Source organism: Thunnus thynnus, chromosome 24 (genome assembly GCF_963924715.1).
Source record: "Thunnus thynnus chromosome 24, fThuThy2.1, whole genome shotgun sequence".
Classification (NCBI taxonomy): Eukaryota; Metazoa; Chordata; class Actinopteri; order Scombriformes; family Scombridae; genus Thunnus; species Thunnus thynnus.
Genome location: NC_089540.1, coordinates 16366638 through 16383495, shown reverse-complemented (window position 1 = coordinate 16383495; position 16858 = coordinate 16366638). Strand labels below are relative to the sequence as shown.

At 39.5% G+C, this 16858-nt stretch overlaps 1 protein-coding gene across 4 annotated transcripts in view; it reads right to left on the bottom strand.

Moving 5' to 3' along the window:
• The window catches only part of LOC137176750 (plakophilin-4-like), a 51793-nt gene that overhangs the window by 30432 nt on the left and 4503 nt on the right, over window positions 1–16858 (bottom strand). For 3 of the 4 annotated variants that reach the window (XM_067582650.1, XM_067582653.1, XM_067582651.1), the window contains 4 exons: window positions 5683–5795; window positions 4400–4434; window positions 3630–3746; window positions 1902–2056 (listed from right to left, as the gene is read on the bottom strand). In XM_067582650.1, the coding sequence (XP_067438751.1) occupies window positions 1902–2056; window positions 3630–3746; window positions 4400–4434; window positions 5683–5795 (420 nt within the window). The remainder of the gene's footprint in view (window positions 1–1901; window positions 2057–3629; window positions 3747–4399; window positions 4435–5682; window positions 5796–16858) is intronic. The other variant, XM_067582652.1, reaches the window with a different exon arrangement.

Genomic DNA, 16858 nt, shown 5'->3' with positions numbered 1-16858 from the left:
GTAAAATGTCCCTCAATTACAGACTCAGTCAACTGGATGCCGATCTGTGCCGCCTTAATCCATCGAAGCCTCGAACGCCTCAAAGGAAAATTAAGAGCCGAGACATGTAAGCTCATCCAGTCAGGCTGTTGGGTTTGGAATAAATCAGGAGAAAATTCAAATGGGCTCACTATTATCTGTCATTCCAGCTTCTACTGTCATGCAAAAAGCATATAATTATTAGCCACAATGAACAGAGCTGATGGTGTTTGAGTCAAAACAATTTTAAGGTAAAAGTCGATTTGAAGGGTTTAGTTTATGTTCTTCATCATTCATGATGGTAATTACGGAGCTCCGACTAGCTGTCATCACTCTGTGGAAGGAGATTATTATTCACACACAAATAGCAGAATATTTACATGACACCAGTTAAATAACAGTAATACAGTAAGTGGATTTTTTTTCTCATGCGAGAAAATAATCTCACCACAAGGTCCTTTTAGTGGCTGTTCAGGGCTTTCAATCATATTACATCATCTTCATCAGCAGGTGTAGTTTGCACAGTTGTGATGAAATCTCACGTGTTCAAATTTCCATTTTTTTCCCCCTGACTTCTTGTTCATGTTGGCTTAAATGTTGTAATTCAAAGTTGATGTCTTTATTGATTTGAAAGCTCCAGAACAGCTACTAAATAGACCATGTGGTGAAATTGTTTCCCCAACTGCTGTTGGTCAGAAAATTAACTTTGAACCTCTTAATGTTTACGCCAAAATGAGGGAGAAAAGTGCTAAAGAAAAAAAATGGTCAAATTTACCGCTAAAACTCATCCCTTTCATTACTGTTGCTACACCTGTTAGCTTTCCATTCTTGTTACAGATCCAGTTTATTTAATAACAGGAAGATTTACCACTCTAATTTTTTTGTAATTTTTGAAACAATGGGTTCAGACTGTGTGCAAAAGCAGCTTTTCATTTCTAGCCGGTAACCATCAGTTTTATAAGCTGAAATGACAACTAGCTAATTAAGCCAACGTTAGCTCGATATGCTGGTTGATAACACCGTCTTTGCCTGACTGTTTAATGTTTCCAGCTGACTTGTTTTAAATTAAGAAGGGTCTTAAATCTGCACTTGATGGCTAAATGTAAGACTCTTATTTCATTCTTAGATAACCTTGCTTAGACATTACTTGTTTTGTATTTTCAAACAGTATGTTTTCACCCATTTATCATTATAAGAAAGAAGACTTTGAAGATGAAGGACTAATCGATAACGTAACGCTAACAGAATTTAAACTGCTGACGTTCATCCAGGATTGGCCTCCACACAGTGGAAAAATACTGCACAGTACATGTGCTAGTCATGAGTGGGGTTTTTTTTAACGTAACCTGTAACCCTACAAACTAATATAGTTAGTTAATTATGTGCTCCTTGTGCCTAGTTAGCCAAACATGTGAACAATTGTAGCTTAAGTTAGGGCAGACAAACACACTGTTAAATCCGTTCATTACACTTTTTCTTTGTGTTTTTGGTTTTGGAAAGACAAAAAACCATCCTCTTAACTTTTTAAATACATATGAGTTTTGCTCTGTTGTTTCTAGTTACGGCTGCTAAGCTGTGATATGAGTTGGTTTAATGAACGGTCAATTCTATAAAACTCCATCTGCTGATGAAGATCATATGACCGTAAGCTCCAGACTAGCTACTAAATGGATCTTGTGGTGAGATCGCTGTTTCGGAGGTCAAAAGTGAAGTTTGACCCTCATGATTTCTCACTCTTTTTGGTCCAAACTGATCTTTTTCTTAACATTTTCATACATGTCATACAAGTGCATATCTCTAATCTTCTAAAAGACAAAAAACAACAACAAAAAATAATCAAATTCAACTGACTGATGGCGTAACTCAGTAGACATCAGTCCTACCTGGCCAGATGCTTGACCCTCAGCTCTTGGACTTCTCGATATCGACGCCCGGGGCTCCGAACGCACCACGTTCTGGTTGCTGTAATAACTAACACTGCTGTCCTGGTAGCCGCTGTCTGAATACGAAGTCATCTGGGCCGAGTGACCAGCTGAGCCTGAGAAGAAAGAGAGATAAGAGGGTGAGGAAACACTGAGTCCTTATTATTATCACTCAGTCCCTCGTATAAAATATTAAAGCAGTTTGAGGTGTGATCAAATTGATCAGCGCAGCCACCATCGCATCAGTCACAGCGGTTTAATGATTTGCATATTATCTCAGTTGCCTTTCAACTTGTTAAAAGACATTATGAATATAAATACACACGCGTGGATATCTGCATTAAGCCTTTATGCTGTTCCTGGAACAATCTGCGTACTGTACAGCTTCAATAATGCTGGCCTACTTTCTCCTGTAGGATGAGGAGGAGGAAGGAAGCATGTGGGGGATATTTTTATACTTCCAGACCAATCCAAGTGTATGGAATAAAAATAAGACTGAAGGCAAATTTGTTTTTAACATTTCAAACAGCTACTCTGAAGTTACATGTTTGCTAATGATGTTGAAATTTACTGTAATAAGAGGGAGGTCCAGTAGTCTTTGCAAAAAAAAAAAAACTCTCTAGTTCAGGCTCTTTTGGATGCAAGATGGATGGTGTGATGCACAAAAAAAAAAATTGACCACCAGATGAAAGAATTTAAAAATCAGCTGCATCCTGTTCTGTAATCTGCTCAGAACCGTCCACAGAGATAAAACAGAAAGTCTCCTGCACGCATAAGAATTCACAGCTGCATCGACTGCATCAGCGCTTCGCTCTATCGGCCTCCCATCTTTTGTGGTTTAACACAGGCTTTGAGGAAGCTTGATGGACCGAAATGTCAACCGCTCCAGTGAAGATGCCTAATGTCCAACAGCGACAGGCTTGTGGTTATACTGCAGGGCAACCAGGTGTGAATGTGTGAAACTTTTCTGACATGACGGTTAAAAATGAAAAGCAAAAATTCAGACTTTATATTTATGTATGTATGATTTACATAGATGGTTTTATGCTTCTGTTTTTTTTTCCCTGGAAAACACCACCATGTTTTTTACTTTTATGTATAATTCAACATAAACTTGAGCAACTGCCTAGAAAAACACATCAGCCTGCTTCTGTAGTGTTAATCACAAGTGGGACCTGTGGGATTTGTTATGCAGGTTCAGATTTCTCCAGGAGTGTGTGGACGTGGGTGGCAACAAATGGCAGCAAATTGAATAGTTTTTGGACAACAATGGAGTTCTGGCACAGAGGATATAATAAATAACAACTATGGATGTTTTTTGTCTTGACTTTTGCTCTTTAAGTAACTGAATGTTTTTTGAGAAATAGTTAAGATTTGAGACTAACTTTTCAGGGGTTTTAAAGAGAAAGTACAGGTGCAAAGTCCAAATTCATTCGATTCTCTACTTGAGTCCATACCTCTGATATGTATCTTGCATATTTGACAGTGTAAACTTGTCTTCTGATAGTAAAGTCATTTGTCTTCACATTTGCGATGCAAAATCTTCTAAAAGTGAGGAAATTATTGACTCACAGCCAACCAGAAATACTGAAAACTCAGATTTGTTTCCAGATTCTGCTCTAGACAGCATAAACTTCCATACCGGCCAAACATTTTGTTCAGACCACGTGCTGTGTACATTTAACAGACCCTCACTGTCATGCAGGGACGCGCGGTCCGGTTCAGGCAGGTAGAGTCCCTCCTCCGCCTCCAGGTGGCGACCAGGACATCCAGCCGCCTCCGTGGCTCCGCCCTGCGACTCTCCACCTGCCGAAATGTCGGTCATGAAGTGAAAAACATCAGGATAGCAAGTCCTTCAGTCATTTATGTGTACATTTAAAATAAAGTTACACATTTCCCTATAAAATAGCAACACAAATACAAAAAGAAACTCTGTCTGTATAAAAACAATTTAATAGCATCACCTCTGCAGGCAGTCTGCTCGATACAAATGAAATGTATCGATTCTTTGACACAAAATAATGCAGCATTTTATAACAGTACTTTTGTTTTCTTGGAAAGCCGACAGTGAGGAATGGGCCAGGAAACAGAGGAGAGGGACCTGTGACAGAATAGTAAATGGGTCCAATTCACAGCCCATATACACCGGTGGAAACATTGTTTTGTTTTGCCTGACCGGCCGCTGCTGCTTGCGGGCAATTTCAAGCCCTTTCTGGTGTAAAAATGCTTTCTTTAGTGCCTTTAGTGGGTTTTATCTTATTTCAAGTTGTGTTATTTACCATTTGAGAAAAATATTGCTGGGACGAATGTAAAACAGAGCATTACTGGAGGTATTTGCTTTCACAGAAGCTTAAGAACAAGATGGTAACACATACTCTATTATCACTTGTAGTTTTGAGTCTGAAGGAGCAATCTTTTCTTTTTTAAAATATAATAAAACATGAACAAAGAAATCGTACCTGCAGATCTCCATGCAAACGACTTCTCAGATGAGCTTCAGCGGAGGAGAAGAGAAGAGAAAGGAAAACGGAGAGAGAGGAGAGAACAGAGAGAGATGTAAATCAAATCAGAGTCTCAGTCTAACACTTTACATTCAATCAGTCCACAGAAAGCGGGGAAGAAAGTGTTTCAAATAAAAGAAAAAGAAATATCTGGGGAATATTTTGTCCTAAAAACATTCCCGCAGGCTCAATCTATGAGTAACTTGAAGAGAATGAAGCGCTTGTCATTACTGCGTGAATTTTGATTCACTTTTGCTCAAATTGATAAAAATGAAAGTCGACTGACTAGACATGTTATGCTGCATAACCTGATGCACAGCCATGCACTGTGGGCTAAGAAAAGCAGTTGGAAATAAATGATTTCTGATAAAATGCAGTTTTATCTGGGCAGATAAATACTATTACACTACAAGATTAGGACCTACAAGATAATATTGTGATTGTAATTCTTAAATATAAAGACAAAAATGCATCTTAGGCTATTTTTAGATACAGCAGAGGGTCAAAAGCGAATAAAATGTGAAATATGTATAAATATTAATGCATACAGTGCCAGGTTCAGTCCTATATTCAGCCGTCTAGTGGATCTGAAGGTTTCTGTTTGTGTTCAGAGTGATGTATGCTGCTTGTGACAGGACAATGTGACCGTCTACTAGCTGTACATCACTGCTCATGAAGACAAATATCACTATTATGTGTTTAGACAGAGCAGTCTGCAAGGGTGAATAGTTTACAGCCAACTGTAATCTATAAAACAACAACAATTATTATTTTTAGGAGCAGTTCTGAAAATCAGAAAATAACCCTGCACTAAAACAGATGTACCCTCCTCACCAGTACAAAAGGACCTGAAGGCCTCAAAAAGAAAAAAAAAACCCAACATGAGTTCGTCAACAAAGGTGACATTGTGAATAAGTGCTCAAAGGTTTAAAGCAGCAGATGCTTCATTCTTGTTGATTTCTGAGAATATTATACATCCACATAGCAGGACAATATTAAATCCCCTTTTGAGCATTTACATGTTTTTTTAAGCGTTAAAGCCCCGCTGTTTGGCTCACAATTATCTGGGCAGTAATGAAAAATAATTTCTAGGTGTTAAACACTTTATAAGATAAAGAAATCTCCGTGTATCAGCAGTTTTTTCTTTCTGCTGCTAGAGGATAAGAGCCGTCATTAGTGGCCAAACAAAAGTAGCATGTAGATATAAAAAACAGAGGGGGGCATCACGCCATCAGATCTACCTGCTACTGTCTGCTGCTGGTGACTCGGCTCCCAGCATGCACCTCTCCAGCTGGCTCGCCACGATCTGCCGCTCCTCCTCCAACTCCCGAGTCAGCCGCTCGAACTGGAGCTCCTACGGCAAGACATTTACAAGCGGCGATTATGACCCAGCATCCACCATGACGCAGCAATTTAAGCCTCCCCTTTTTTAAGACCTATTTGATGCCAGTTAGAATTAAATGTAAAACCCATTTTGTATTCGGTCCGCATGACTTGACTGATTTCTCACCGGCTGTGAGCTCGCTGAGAGACTGCAGCGTTTCCTTTATTTAGCTCTTTTAAACCTTTCAAAGTGGATTCAGACTTACAACACTGTAACTGTGTTCAGGACCTTTAAACGGCCTTCAGTTCAGATAATGTAATTACATACATTTTGAGAATTTAACTACAAAGAAGAGGATTGAGCAATTGATAAAATACAGCTTTCAAGGCCATCTCATTGTGATTGTTCAGTGTGCAGCAAGTCACAAGTATTCATAATAAAACTGCAAGTCAAGATTCAAGTCCTCAAAGAGTCTGAATTCCATTAAATTGTATTCTTGAAGCTGTGTTAATGTTGTTTTTACATGTGTGAGTCCTTTACGTGGACAGGTCTTATAATCAAATATAGATGCAAGACCTGCCTGTCACATTTTGGTTTTTTTTACTTTGCTGGGATTTAAATGGAGAGCTGCAACTATTATTTTCATTATGAATCTTCCGATTATTATTTTGATTCATACATTACTAGTTTGGATTATGAAATGTCAGGCCCTCACAATTTCCCAAAGCTTATATATTTAAATTGTTTACTTGATTGAACAACAGTCCAAAATCCAAAGATATTCGGTTTGCCATCCCAGAAGACTAAGAAAACTGGCAAATATTCACATTTTAGAAGCTTGAACAAGGGAATTCTTAGCATTTTAGCTTTGAAAAATTGATTAAATGATTAATCCAGCATCAAAATTGTCCACATTGACATTTGTCACACACTTTAGTCCAGAGAAACATTCAAAAAAGGTGAAATCTAAACCATAAGATTAATGGAGAAGCTAATTTTTGCAGATTTTGTGTAAATCGATTGACAGTTTAAACATTTCAGCTGTAGCCTTCTGAGGTACTTCAAGTTCCACAACAGTAAAGTCTCAGTAAAGTCTGAAGTCCTCATTTTTGTCTTATGTCTACAGCTCTTCTACTTCCCTCGATTTGCTTAATTCAACATCTTGCTCTCATTATTTTGTGAACACGGTTTGTGCAATAACCTCATGTAACTTATTAGCATATTATACTCTAACGTTCGTTGTTAAATTACCGGAAAAATCCAAAATATTTAGTATAAAGCATTGTGTACAAATTGCCTTTATGTGGCATATTGGATCATATTTGTCATTGCATTTTCAATTTATCTTTGTAAATAAAACACAGCTCACTTTCTAACATGCATATGCTGTTTATACGTCAGGAGACAACAACATATATATATATATCTGCTTAGCACTACATTGTACTGAGTAAACTGTTTATATACTGATTATAAATGATAAATCGGGGAATTTGCACCGCTGAATTTATGCCACAGATTTTCTTCCTGGAGTTAAAGCACCATTAGGTTGCTGTGAGGACAAACCGGCCGTTTTAAAAACAGTCAGATATCTGTATTCCTTATTTGTATTATTGTAAAACTACATTTTGCCAGCTGGCTCTGTTGCCATGACGACCTGAGAGAAGTTTCACACTATATCATGATGGACTTCCAGAGCGCAGCAAACACTTGATATATTACAATCTTCGTCATATCAATTCAACTTTGTTCATGAGTGCAAAACCAAACAACTCTAACAGTCTTCTCTAAAGGAGTTTGGAGACACAGCATCTACAACTAGTTTCACACAGCAGGATTCCTGTCATAAAATGGCTGAGAAGTCCTGCTACTTTGTCCCTTCTGACAGTGACCTCCAGGTCTTCAGAGGAAGCCTGCCCCCCCCCCCCGCCACGTCCTCGGACTACATCGTTAAGGACATCAGTGGGAGAGCAGCATTCGCAACAAGTGGCGGATGTGTCAAGGCATCGACCAGCGACTCTTTCCAGGAGCAGCTGATCTCTCATGGCAGTGCTGTTGTGGCTAAAAGAAATCCAGAAAAGCCACGCTCGCTGTCCGAAGAGATCTGGCATCGCCCGCATCAAGCCACTAGAGGGAAGAAAGAGGTGTTACGCCCAGATCCTACAAGAGTGAAACAAAAGCCACCTCTACAGAAAGGAAGAGACAGAAGATCTCTGTGCGAAAGGCCCTGTGGTGAAATTTCACAGGGCAGCGACAGAGACCCAGAGATCTCCTCTCCATGGAAACAGAGGAGGGAGGCACAGAGTCACCGAGCACCCCTAGAAAGACTCCTTTCTCTCAGGCCCAAGTCATATCCCTGAGGAGGAAAGAGAGTGACACCCGCGACAAGGAAGACATCATGTCTACCTAAAAAAAAAAGTATCATCAGGGGACAAAAAACAGTGGCAACAGTCTGTTAGTTTGGCAAAGAAGGAATGCGCTGGAGATGTGTCCTTTCCCATTTTTATGTAGAATTGAGCACACAGAGTCCCCACAGACATTTTGGTGATCCAGGCCGGTGGCAACGATCTCCGACTGACACCCAGCCAGGAACCCAGCATCTGTAATGCAGAGGGAGTTGATGCAGCTGCATGCAGAGTTTCCCTCTATAACGATCCAGCTCTCCCAAGTGTGGAGAGCTGGACGGACGGCCAGGCAAGGTCAACCATCGCAGGAAGAACATTGGCAACCTTGGTGGCAAAGTGGTTGAACATCAACTCCTGAAATATTATGAGAAGAGAATACTCTCTTCACCAAAGGGGGGGAAACCAAAGTCTGCACCACTGCACCTTGAGGACGATTCTTCAGAAGTCTTCTCCAACAAAGAGGGCTTGATTTTGCTGACTCCCCCCCCCCCTCCTCCCCCCCGCCGGCTCAGAATAATGAGCAGCCCTGAACTGACTATAAGTGAGAATGTAAATGTGATTGTTATCTGTGATACTTTATAGTGGTGCAGTGTCTGTAGGGAATAGAGCAATAAATCCCAACGACAAAGACTTTTAAAAGTTTATAATTGGCAGTAGTTTTTCCCAAATGTTAACTTTATTTGACGTCTCTCTGGGTTCATCTTCTATCCTTTCATTTTAGCTCAGAATAGTATATTTTATGTATATAAATCTCTCTTGTACTAACTGAGGAAACATTACATTGTCAACATTAACAGCTGCCATTTTTGTGTCCATATGGAGAAACTTTTGTAGGACTTTTGATGGCAGTGAAAATCAAATTTAAAACCCATTTCGCCTTCTGTCTCCTTGACTAACCTGATTTCCTGGGAATTTAAGACTACACATATTCAAAACCTTTTAAGGCCTTGAGTGAAGATAATGTGATTTTTTTTTAAACGTTGCAACTTTCAGGCCGGCTTGTTTCTTTGCCTCTGGACTCACTGTCATGCTGTACCTCCTGCAAACTAAACAAGGGGTGAATTAGCATACGTGGGTTAATGGGACTCAGATGCTGCTTGTCAGCTCTATGATTTAAGTGTATCACTGGTACACATTGCAGGCTAAATGTCCTCTCGTTTTTTTGCTTGCTCATGATGATGAAGCATTAAAAAGATTCTTTCAACTGGTATTAGTGGTTGGTACATTTCCAAAATATGATTTGGCACGGAGATGATGTGATATTTATCTCAAAATATTGTACTTGTGGCAATTTTGGCAACCTCACTAAAATACGACCTATTTATTATAAGACTTAGGAGCTGGTAGGGATTCAATGCTTTGCTCAAGGGCACTAAAGTGGAGCAGATGTTTGTCAGCTATATCCAAATGGCTGGTAGTTTTTGGCACTCCCTCGTTTCTATTCTGTTACATAACACAGAGGCTTCCCAGCTGCTTCATAAATCTTCTAGGTACCACAGCTGGTGTCATCGCGGAGGTTCACCGGAGAATTAGCTGTCTGCGAATAACGTCTAAATATAAAACAACCCGGCTGGAAAACACACACACACACACACACACACACACACACACACACACACACACACACACACATACACACACCCAGGGAGCTTTGCTGTCAAGTAATTCAGGAAATGTTCTTGATCAAAGAGAGAGATTTGATAAGGAAGATGTGTTTTATTGTAACACAGTAAAACCTTTACTGACTGTCTTGACTGTAGTTTGTAGATTTAAAGTCGTTTTCACAGCTTGTCAAAAAAAGAGAAAAGAATTGATTTATTGTTGTCTTTTAGTTCTGGTCCATTACGTGTCCATACTGACTTATTACCAACAAACTCAGAGGTGTAAACATGAGGTCATATGGACTAACAGGTAACTTGTTCAGTGAATAATGGCAAATAGGTAAAAACAAAAGCATATAGTGCCATAATATCAGATACAGGAAGGCTACTGGGTGGTCATTAATGCTCTCTTTTTAATGAAAAACAGCTAAAATATACGGAATAAGAGAGAAGCACAACACTGTTTTAACACATTTTCACTTCCTGATGTATTAGAGAAAATCCTTGTGCTCGCACAATGAAACTTATACATGTTACCATGGCAACCAAATTATCTTGGATAATTGCATACAGTAGATCACTTATCTAGCTGACTTCAGTGGTGTCGATGGACACTATTGATCCACAATGCAATGTACAATGGAAATGGAAAAGCAGCTCACAGCTGCAAAAAAATGAATGATTGTGATGATGAAAATGTCGGATGGTGACATTGTGTCCATTTATATACACATATAACCATATATACAGTTTAACCGTGTATTAATCTTTCATTTACTAACTGACAAAACAGTAAATTGTCGACATAACTATCTGGCAAAAGCAAAGAGCAGTGATTACAAAGGCAGTGAAGTTAAAAAAAGAGGGTTTAAAGTTACAATTAAAGTGTGTTACAGTTAGAAAGGTTTTACTGTCTTCATTTTATATATTTTAGAAACTACATAATAACTACATCATACCTACAATAACATCATTTTATTTTGACTATTTAAAATCTGCAGTTTGTAGGAATTAAGTTAATCTCTCTACTATTAACATTGAATGTACTCTTTCATTTCTCTTGGAGATTTTAAAGCTTTATTATCTGATGTTTTTTTATGATTCTTGCAACTGTTTTGATTAATTCCTTGTTTATTGTGTAGTTGTGTTGTTTCTGTCTGCGGATTGTGTTCTCGTCTTATGAATATTTCTCGTTTTCAGGTCTCTCTTGAAAAAGAGATCTTAATCTCAATGAGATTAAAGATTAAAAAATATTAATACAGACAGACAGATTATATCAATAGTATGGTAACCAACTATTGACCATTCTGTGTATATATATATGATAAAATACATCTCAATATGTGATTTGAAAATAACTTAATCACACCGAATCACATAGATTGCTACAGTCAGAAGCTCTATCTATCTATCTATCTATCTATCTATCTATCTATCCATCCATCTATCTAGTCCTAGTATAATATTTATTCCATCAAATCTTAATCCCTGAAAAACTACAAAAGACACTTAAATCCACGCTTGCAGCTTTTCATCTGTTTACATCTCTTGATAAAAGCTCTTTTGTATTCGGGTCAGCTCTGGCTATATGATGCATGGAGCTTTGACAGTCTCTTTAGTCAGATGTTGTACGATGCTTTCGTTAATGGTCTCATCATGTTGGTTATTTGCTTGTGTCTTATCCACTACAGACTGAAGGAGTCTGCACGCTACAGGAGCTGGCGGCAAAAACAAAGTCAACTGGCCTGATGTCAGAGCCAGTGAGTCTGAAACAAACGCACAGGAAGTGTTTTTAAAGGCAGTAATTCAAACACAATTTGACACCTCAAGAAGTGGCCAGACTCATACAGTACAGACAGGGGACCAACTATACATCACTGTGGCTCTGGCTGCATGAAACTTTAATGATCCCCATGAGGAAACTGGGTACACAGCTAATTTTGTAGCGTTAATAAGTGTTGATTTTTCTGCAGCAATTACTCTGAGTTAATTGGAGAGATGTTTGTCCGCTTATAGGGCTGATATGGCTCTAAGGCAACTGCTCTGAACTATCACAAAATGTTAAATTTATTGTGCAACCGCAGAAAAGACTGAGGATTTTATTTTACATACAAGCCAAAAGATTTTTTCTACTTGTTTAAATGGTTTTGACATTTTTCTAGGATATCATTATGAAAATTTCACAGGATATTCATGCTAGTACAAGTGTCTTGGAGAAAGTTAGTAGGTTGACTAAAAAGTCAAGTTAACTGAAAGAAGAAAGTCAGTGCTTTGAGAAACTGAACATATCACAATAAGCTCTGAGGGTCTGGAAATAAGACTACATCATTTAGTAATTCCTTGATTTTTGGTTGTTGGACACCTTTATACAGTGTTGACACTCTGAGTTAACACTGTTGTCTACTTTGGTCTAATCAATTACTGCATTGGCAAGGTGATAAAAGAGACGAACAGAACAACAATCACACATAGGAAGATGCAAATGAGTAATTACTGAGTAAGTGAGAAAAACTCCTGAGGGGCTTATAAAGAAACAGAGTCTGTAGCAATCGTAGCAACTCTGTGAGGTATAATGCTTATCATATTTTAGAGCTGTAATAATTAGTTGATTAATTGAACGATAGAAAACTGATAATCGATTCATCTTTTTGGTTCATTTGGGTCAAATTTCTCTGATTCCAGCTTCTTAAATGTGAATATTTTCTGCTTTTTTTAGTCTTTAATGACAGTAAACTGGTATCTTTGGGTTGTGGACTGTTGGTCAGGACAAAACAAGACATTTAGGTTGCATCTTCAGCTTTGGGAAACAGTGATCAACATTTCATAGCCTAACAAAATGATTAATTGATAATGAAAATAATCATTAGTTGCAGCCCTATCATATTTACCATCTTAGTTTAGTGTGTTAGCATGCAAACATGTGCAAATTAGCATTAAACGCAAGGTGCCATTGAGGCTGATGGGAATGTCGTTAGTTTCACAGATATTTGGCCATAAACCAAAGTTTTGGTTTGATTGAATTTTTGACTTGATAGTGGAGCTAAATGGTAAATCAAAGGATCACCAAAGTTGTTACAGTTCCTCCTGAGAGGGACATGAATGTATGCATCAAACTTCAAGGCAATCCATCAAATAGTTATCGAGACGTTTCACTCTAAACCAGAAATGCAAACCTCATAGTGACACTTTAGAAAATGTCAAAGGATAACCAAAGTTAGTAGGATTCATCCTCTGGGGAACATCAACATCTGTACAAAACCTTCATGACAATCCATCCAATAGTTGTTGAGATATTTCAGTCCAACAGACAGACCGACATTGCCATCCCTAGAGCCATGCTGCTACCATGACTAAAAACAAGACACCAACAAACCAAATAAGAGATGATCTAAATGAAAGAAAAATAGAAAATGGTGGAATATCAGTTGCATAAAATGGAAAAGGAGAAGTTCAAGAGGTATATGAGGTGGGAAATGAACAGCAAAACCTCACCTAAAGTGTGAAGTGACAGTGTGGGATGCATACTGACACATTCACTACTTCAAGGGACACAACAGTGTGCCACTCAAGCAACATGGTGCTTTAAACGTGCTGCACAGTGTCACAGCATCACTGCTGACTCTGCCTCTCTCCGCTCCTGCATCTCCTTACATCACTTGAGAGCAGCACAGAGACAGGACAGGAACACACAGCCCTCCTTGTTTCAGCCTTGCCACATTACGGCACGCCTCGAGGGACAAACAGAGCCACATTGGTGCCCTGTGCTCGTCACCTCGTGATGTCTGGAAACACGCCTAGCCCTGCCAGGCCGATGTGAAGCCGTGCCAGGCGGTATCATACCAGCTGGGGGGCTAGCGGACGGTTCGTCGTGGCGTATTGTGCGACATCACAAAGTGTTTTTCTCTCTCTTATCGAGTGACATCAACTACAGACCTCTGCATCTTATTCCTTCCTGCCATATCTAATCATAGACCGGCAGTTTGGTTTATCCAGACTGCATCTGTGATATCCGTGAAATGTTCGGCCTAGTTCTGCTGCTGCTATTGCAATAACTCGACATCTTAAAGGAAGAATTCACCCTTAAAGAAGGCAGCACAACATTTTCAGGCCCATTTTGCTGCTTGGCGATGCATTTCTCTTATTCTCACAGGTGTCTGTCCAAACATGCTGTCAGTGATGCAATGAGACATTTCTGACACAGCAGGACATTTTTCAGTCACAACATTAATTATGTACGTATTTTCTTCAAGAGACGCCATTTTGCTATGACATTCATCAATTATACAGGGAGACATCATCAGAGCAGATATACCGGCTGATACACCCACGGTAGCCCCAACAGACCAGAATGCTGTGCATCCTGCTTTTGTTTTGCCATCTCTCTTGCTCTCTCCGCCTACACATGTAACCCATAGATGGATTAAAACACTTTCAGCGTCTTAATACGCAGAAACGCCCACCTTTCATGGAAAGCAACAGGTTTGCACTCATTTTCTGAGGGCTGTCAAAAGGCGTTCTGGGAGACAGTGGAAGTCGCTAAGTAGACGAGGCAGGTGGAGGCAGAGTAAGTTCACTGAAAGAGTAAATAACTCCTGGAAATGTAAAAAAAAAACATCACAGACTGATGAGATCAGAAAAAGTACAGAGGGTGGCTTTTCTCTTTGATTTCCACTCTGTGAATCAAGAGAAGTCAGCTTCCTCTTCCACCACAGCAACTCCGCTGCAGGCCGCTAACGTGACACCTCAGGCAACCGGGATCTTGAGTCAGCAAGGCCGCCTGCAACAACGGGACATCATAAGCTCTCCCTCTCCAAAAGCATGACAGGGAGCGTGCATTCAAATCTAAGCAGATGTCAAACAGCAACTGTTTTGTGCCTCAGATATCATTAGGGGCAGGGCAGCGCCGGGCAGTGACATAACTGGATTGACAGAGCCGATTTAACCCTCAGACTCAGACTGTGACCCTGCAGCTCATAGAAGGCAAACCTCTTGCAGGATAAGCGTCCACATAGTGCCCTCAATCATCCATAGATCGGTTGTTACGGTAAATTTTTCTTTGGCGACACAAGTAGTGTTTCTGGCCTTAATCGTCAAAATCAACCCAAGCGTGGAGAGCGCTGACGTGGCCCAGTTGTTGTTTTATTTAGTCCCCCCCATCCTGGGAAGGGTTCTGCTGAGCATGCATGTTTTTTTTTTCAGCAGCACCGTGCGTCACATTCATACAGTGGGACCCTGCTGCTACACCTGGGAGCTGACCTGACCTACCAGTGGCTGCTACGTCGGCCGCAAAACCAAATATATTGTAGAGATAATGAAAGACAAACTTTCTTTATTTTCTCTACCAGAGTGAAATACTGACCTGCAGTATGAGAGAATTATCATGATATTATCAGAGTTTATTGACCTCCTTGACCAATGTTTGGTCCACTGTTAACAAGCTAGTGTTGTGTTGCTAAGCAGTGTCAAATCATGCAGGGCTTTATTTTAAAATGTAGCCAAAATAACAAAGTTTCCAAAGATACCAAATATTTCAGTGCTACAGCAGTGTTAATAAAATGATGAACAAGGCATCTGGAGTTGATAAAACAATCTCCCCACATTCAGCAGCTCTTTGGGGGCTTTTGATTGTATAACATGATCTTCCTCAGCGGAGTTTTCTCAGTGTAGATTCCCTGGTTTGAGTCTGGCCAAGGACCTTTTTTGTGTGTATTGCCCCGCTCTCTTTCCCCTCATTTCCTGACATCTCTCCATTACTTGCTATCAAACAAATGCATAAAATACTCCAATAAACAGCTCAGGAACAGGTACTAAATGGACCTTGTGGTGAGACTGTTTTATCAACTACTGTTTCCAAAATGTTCGATATTGTTGTACAGTAAGGAAAAAGCCTGCATCATTTGTAGTTTACCTGCAAGACAACTTTAGGGACAGTTTATCTTAAATGTCAAATGTTTTTTTGACACTTGCTTTAGCTTATCTATAAAAAAACACACAACCAATTGGAGGGAAAACCACTGAAGGCCAAAGCTGCCAAGCAAGTCTGCTGATGTGCAGCTGGAGGTAGATTTCAATGTCAACCCAAACAAAAGAAATATCTTATAACATAATGATAAAAATATTATTGTGAAAGCTTTTTAAGCTGTTTAGAATAAATATCAGTCATACATTTCAGTCTTAAACGATGCAAAATGCAGCTACAGACCTTTGCTGCAAGCCGATGTCTCAACATCTCATCAATCCCACAATGTTTGCTCAAGGAGTAACAGAATTAACCTGAGCACTGACACTGTGTAGGTTTTAGGTTTCCAAGTTGCCACTTCTACAGCTCTGGTATTTCCCTGCTCACGTCTGTCACTGCTACTTTTAATGGGCTAAATGAGAGCAAAGTGGAAAAGCATCAGGGCCTGAACACAATAGAAGGCAATAACTGATGTGCTCCATTTAGCACGTCTAATTTGACATTTCGGTGGAGGAACTGCAGGCGGTAGATTTGATGCTTCAGCAGCGCTGCCGCCTGCATTTCAACACTGACAAAGGTAAAGCAACTTAATCATATTTTCTGGTTGCAGTCTGTTCAACAGTCTGAGACAAGCTACATGATAAAATGTTTGCTCTGTGGCATCTCCTAAGTTTAGAATGAAGTCATGCTGTATGTTGTAGGCTGTTGTACTTTGTAAGCTGTTAATCATCCATTTCTTCAAGTTGTCAACAGACACCCCCTCGTTAAACAAATCAAGAATCTCTGACTCACCTCTTCCAACAAGTCTTCATTACTAAAAGACAAACCAGGACATTTGTCACCGCCTTCCAAAAAACATAAAAGCACCCTGGTGCTCATATCGGCAGCACAACATACCCAACAAATCCTCATACTTTACCTAAATGACATCATACTTTAATACGTTTGTCAGTGCTTAACAAAACAACCCATATGAACGTTACAAAAATGGTCTTTTCCAATCTGCTTGATGGTTAAGGTTTCTTTAAGTGTAGGTAATAAAAACTACCTCGTTAAGGTTGGAGAGGGACAATGTTCATGGTTAAAAGAAACCATCATTAAGACATCGTTAAGACTGTGCTTAGACAT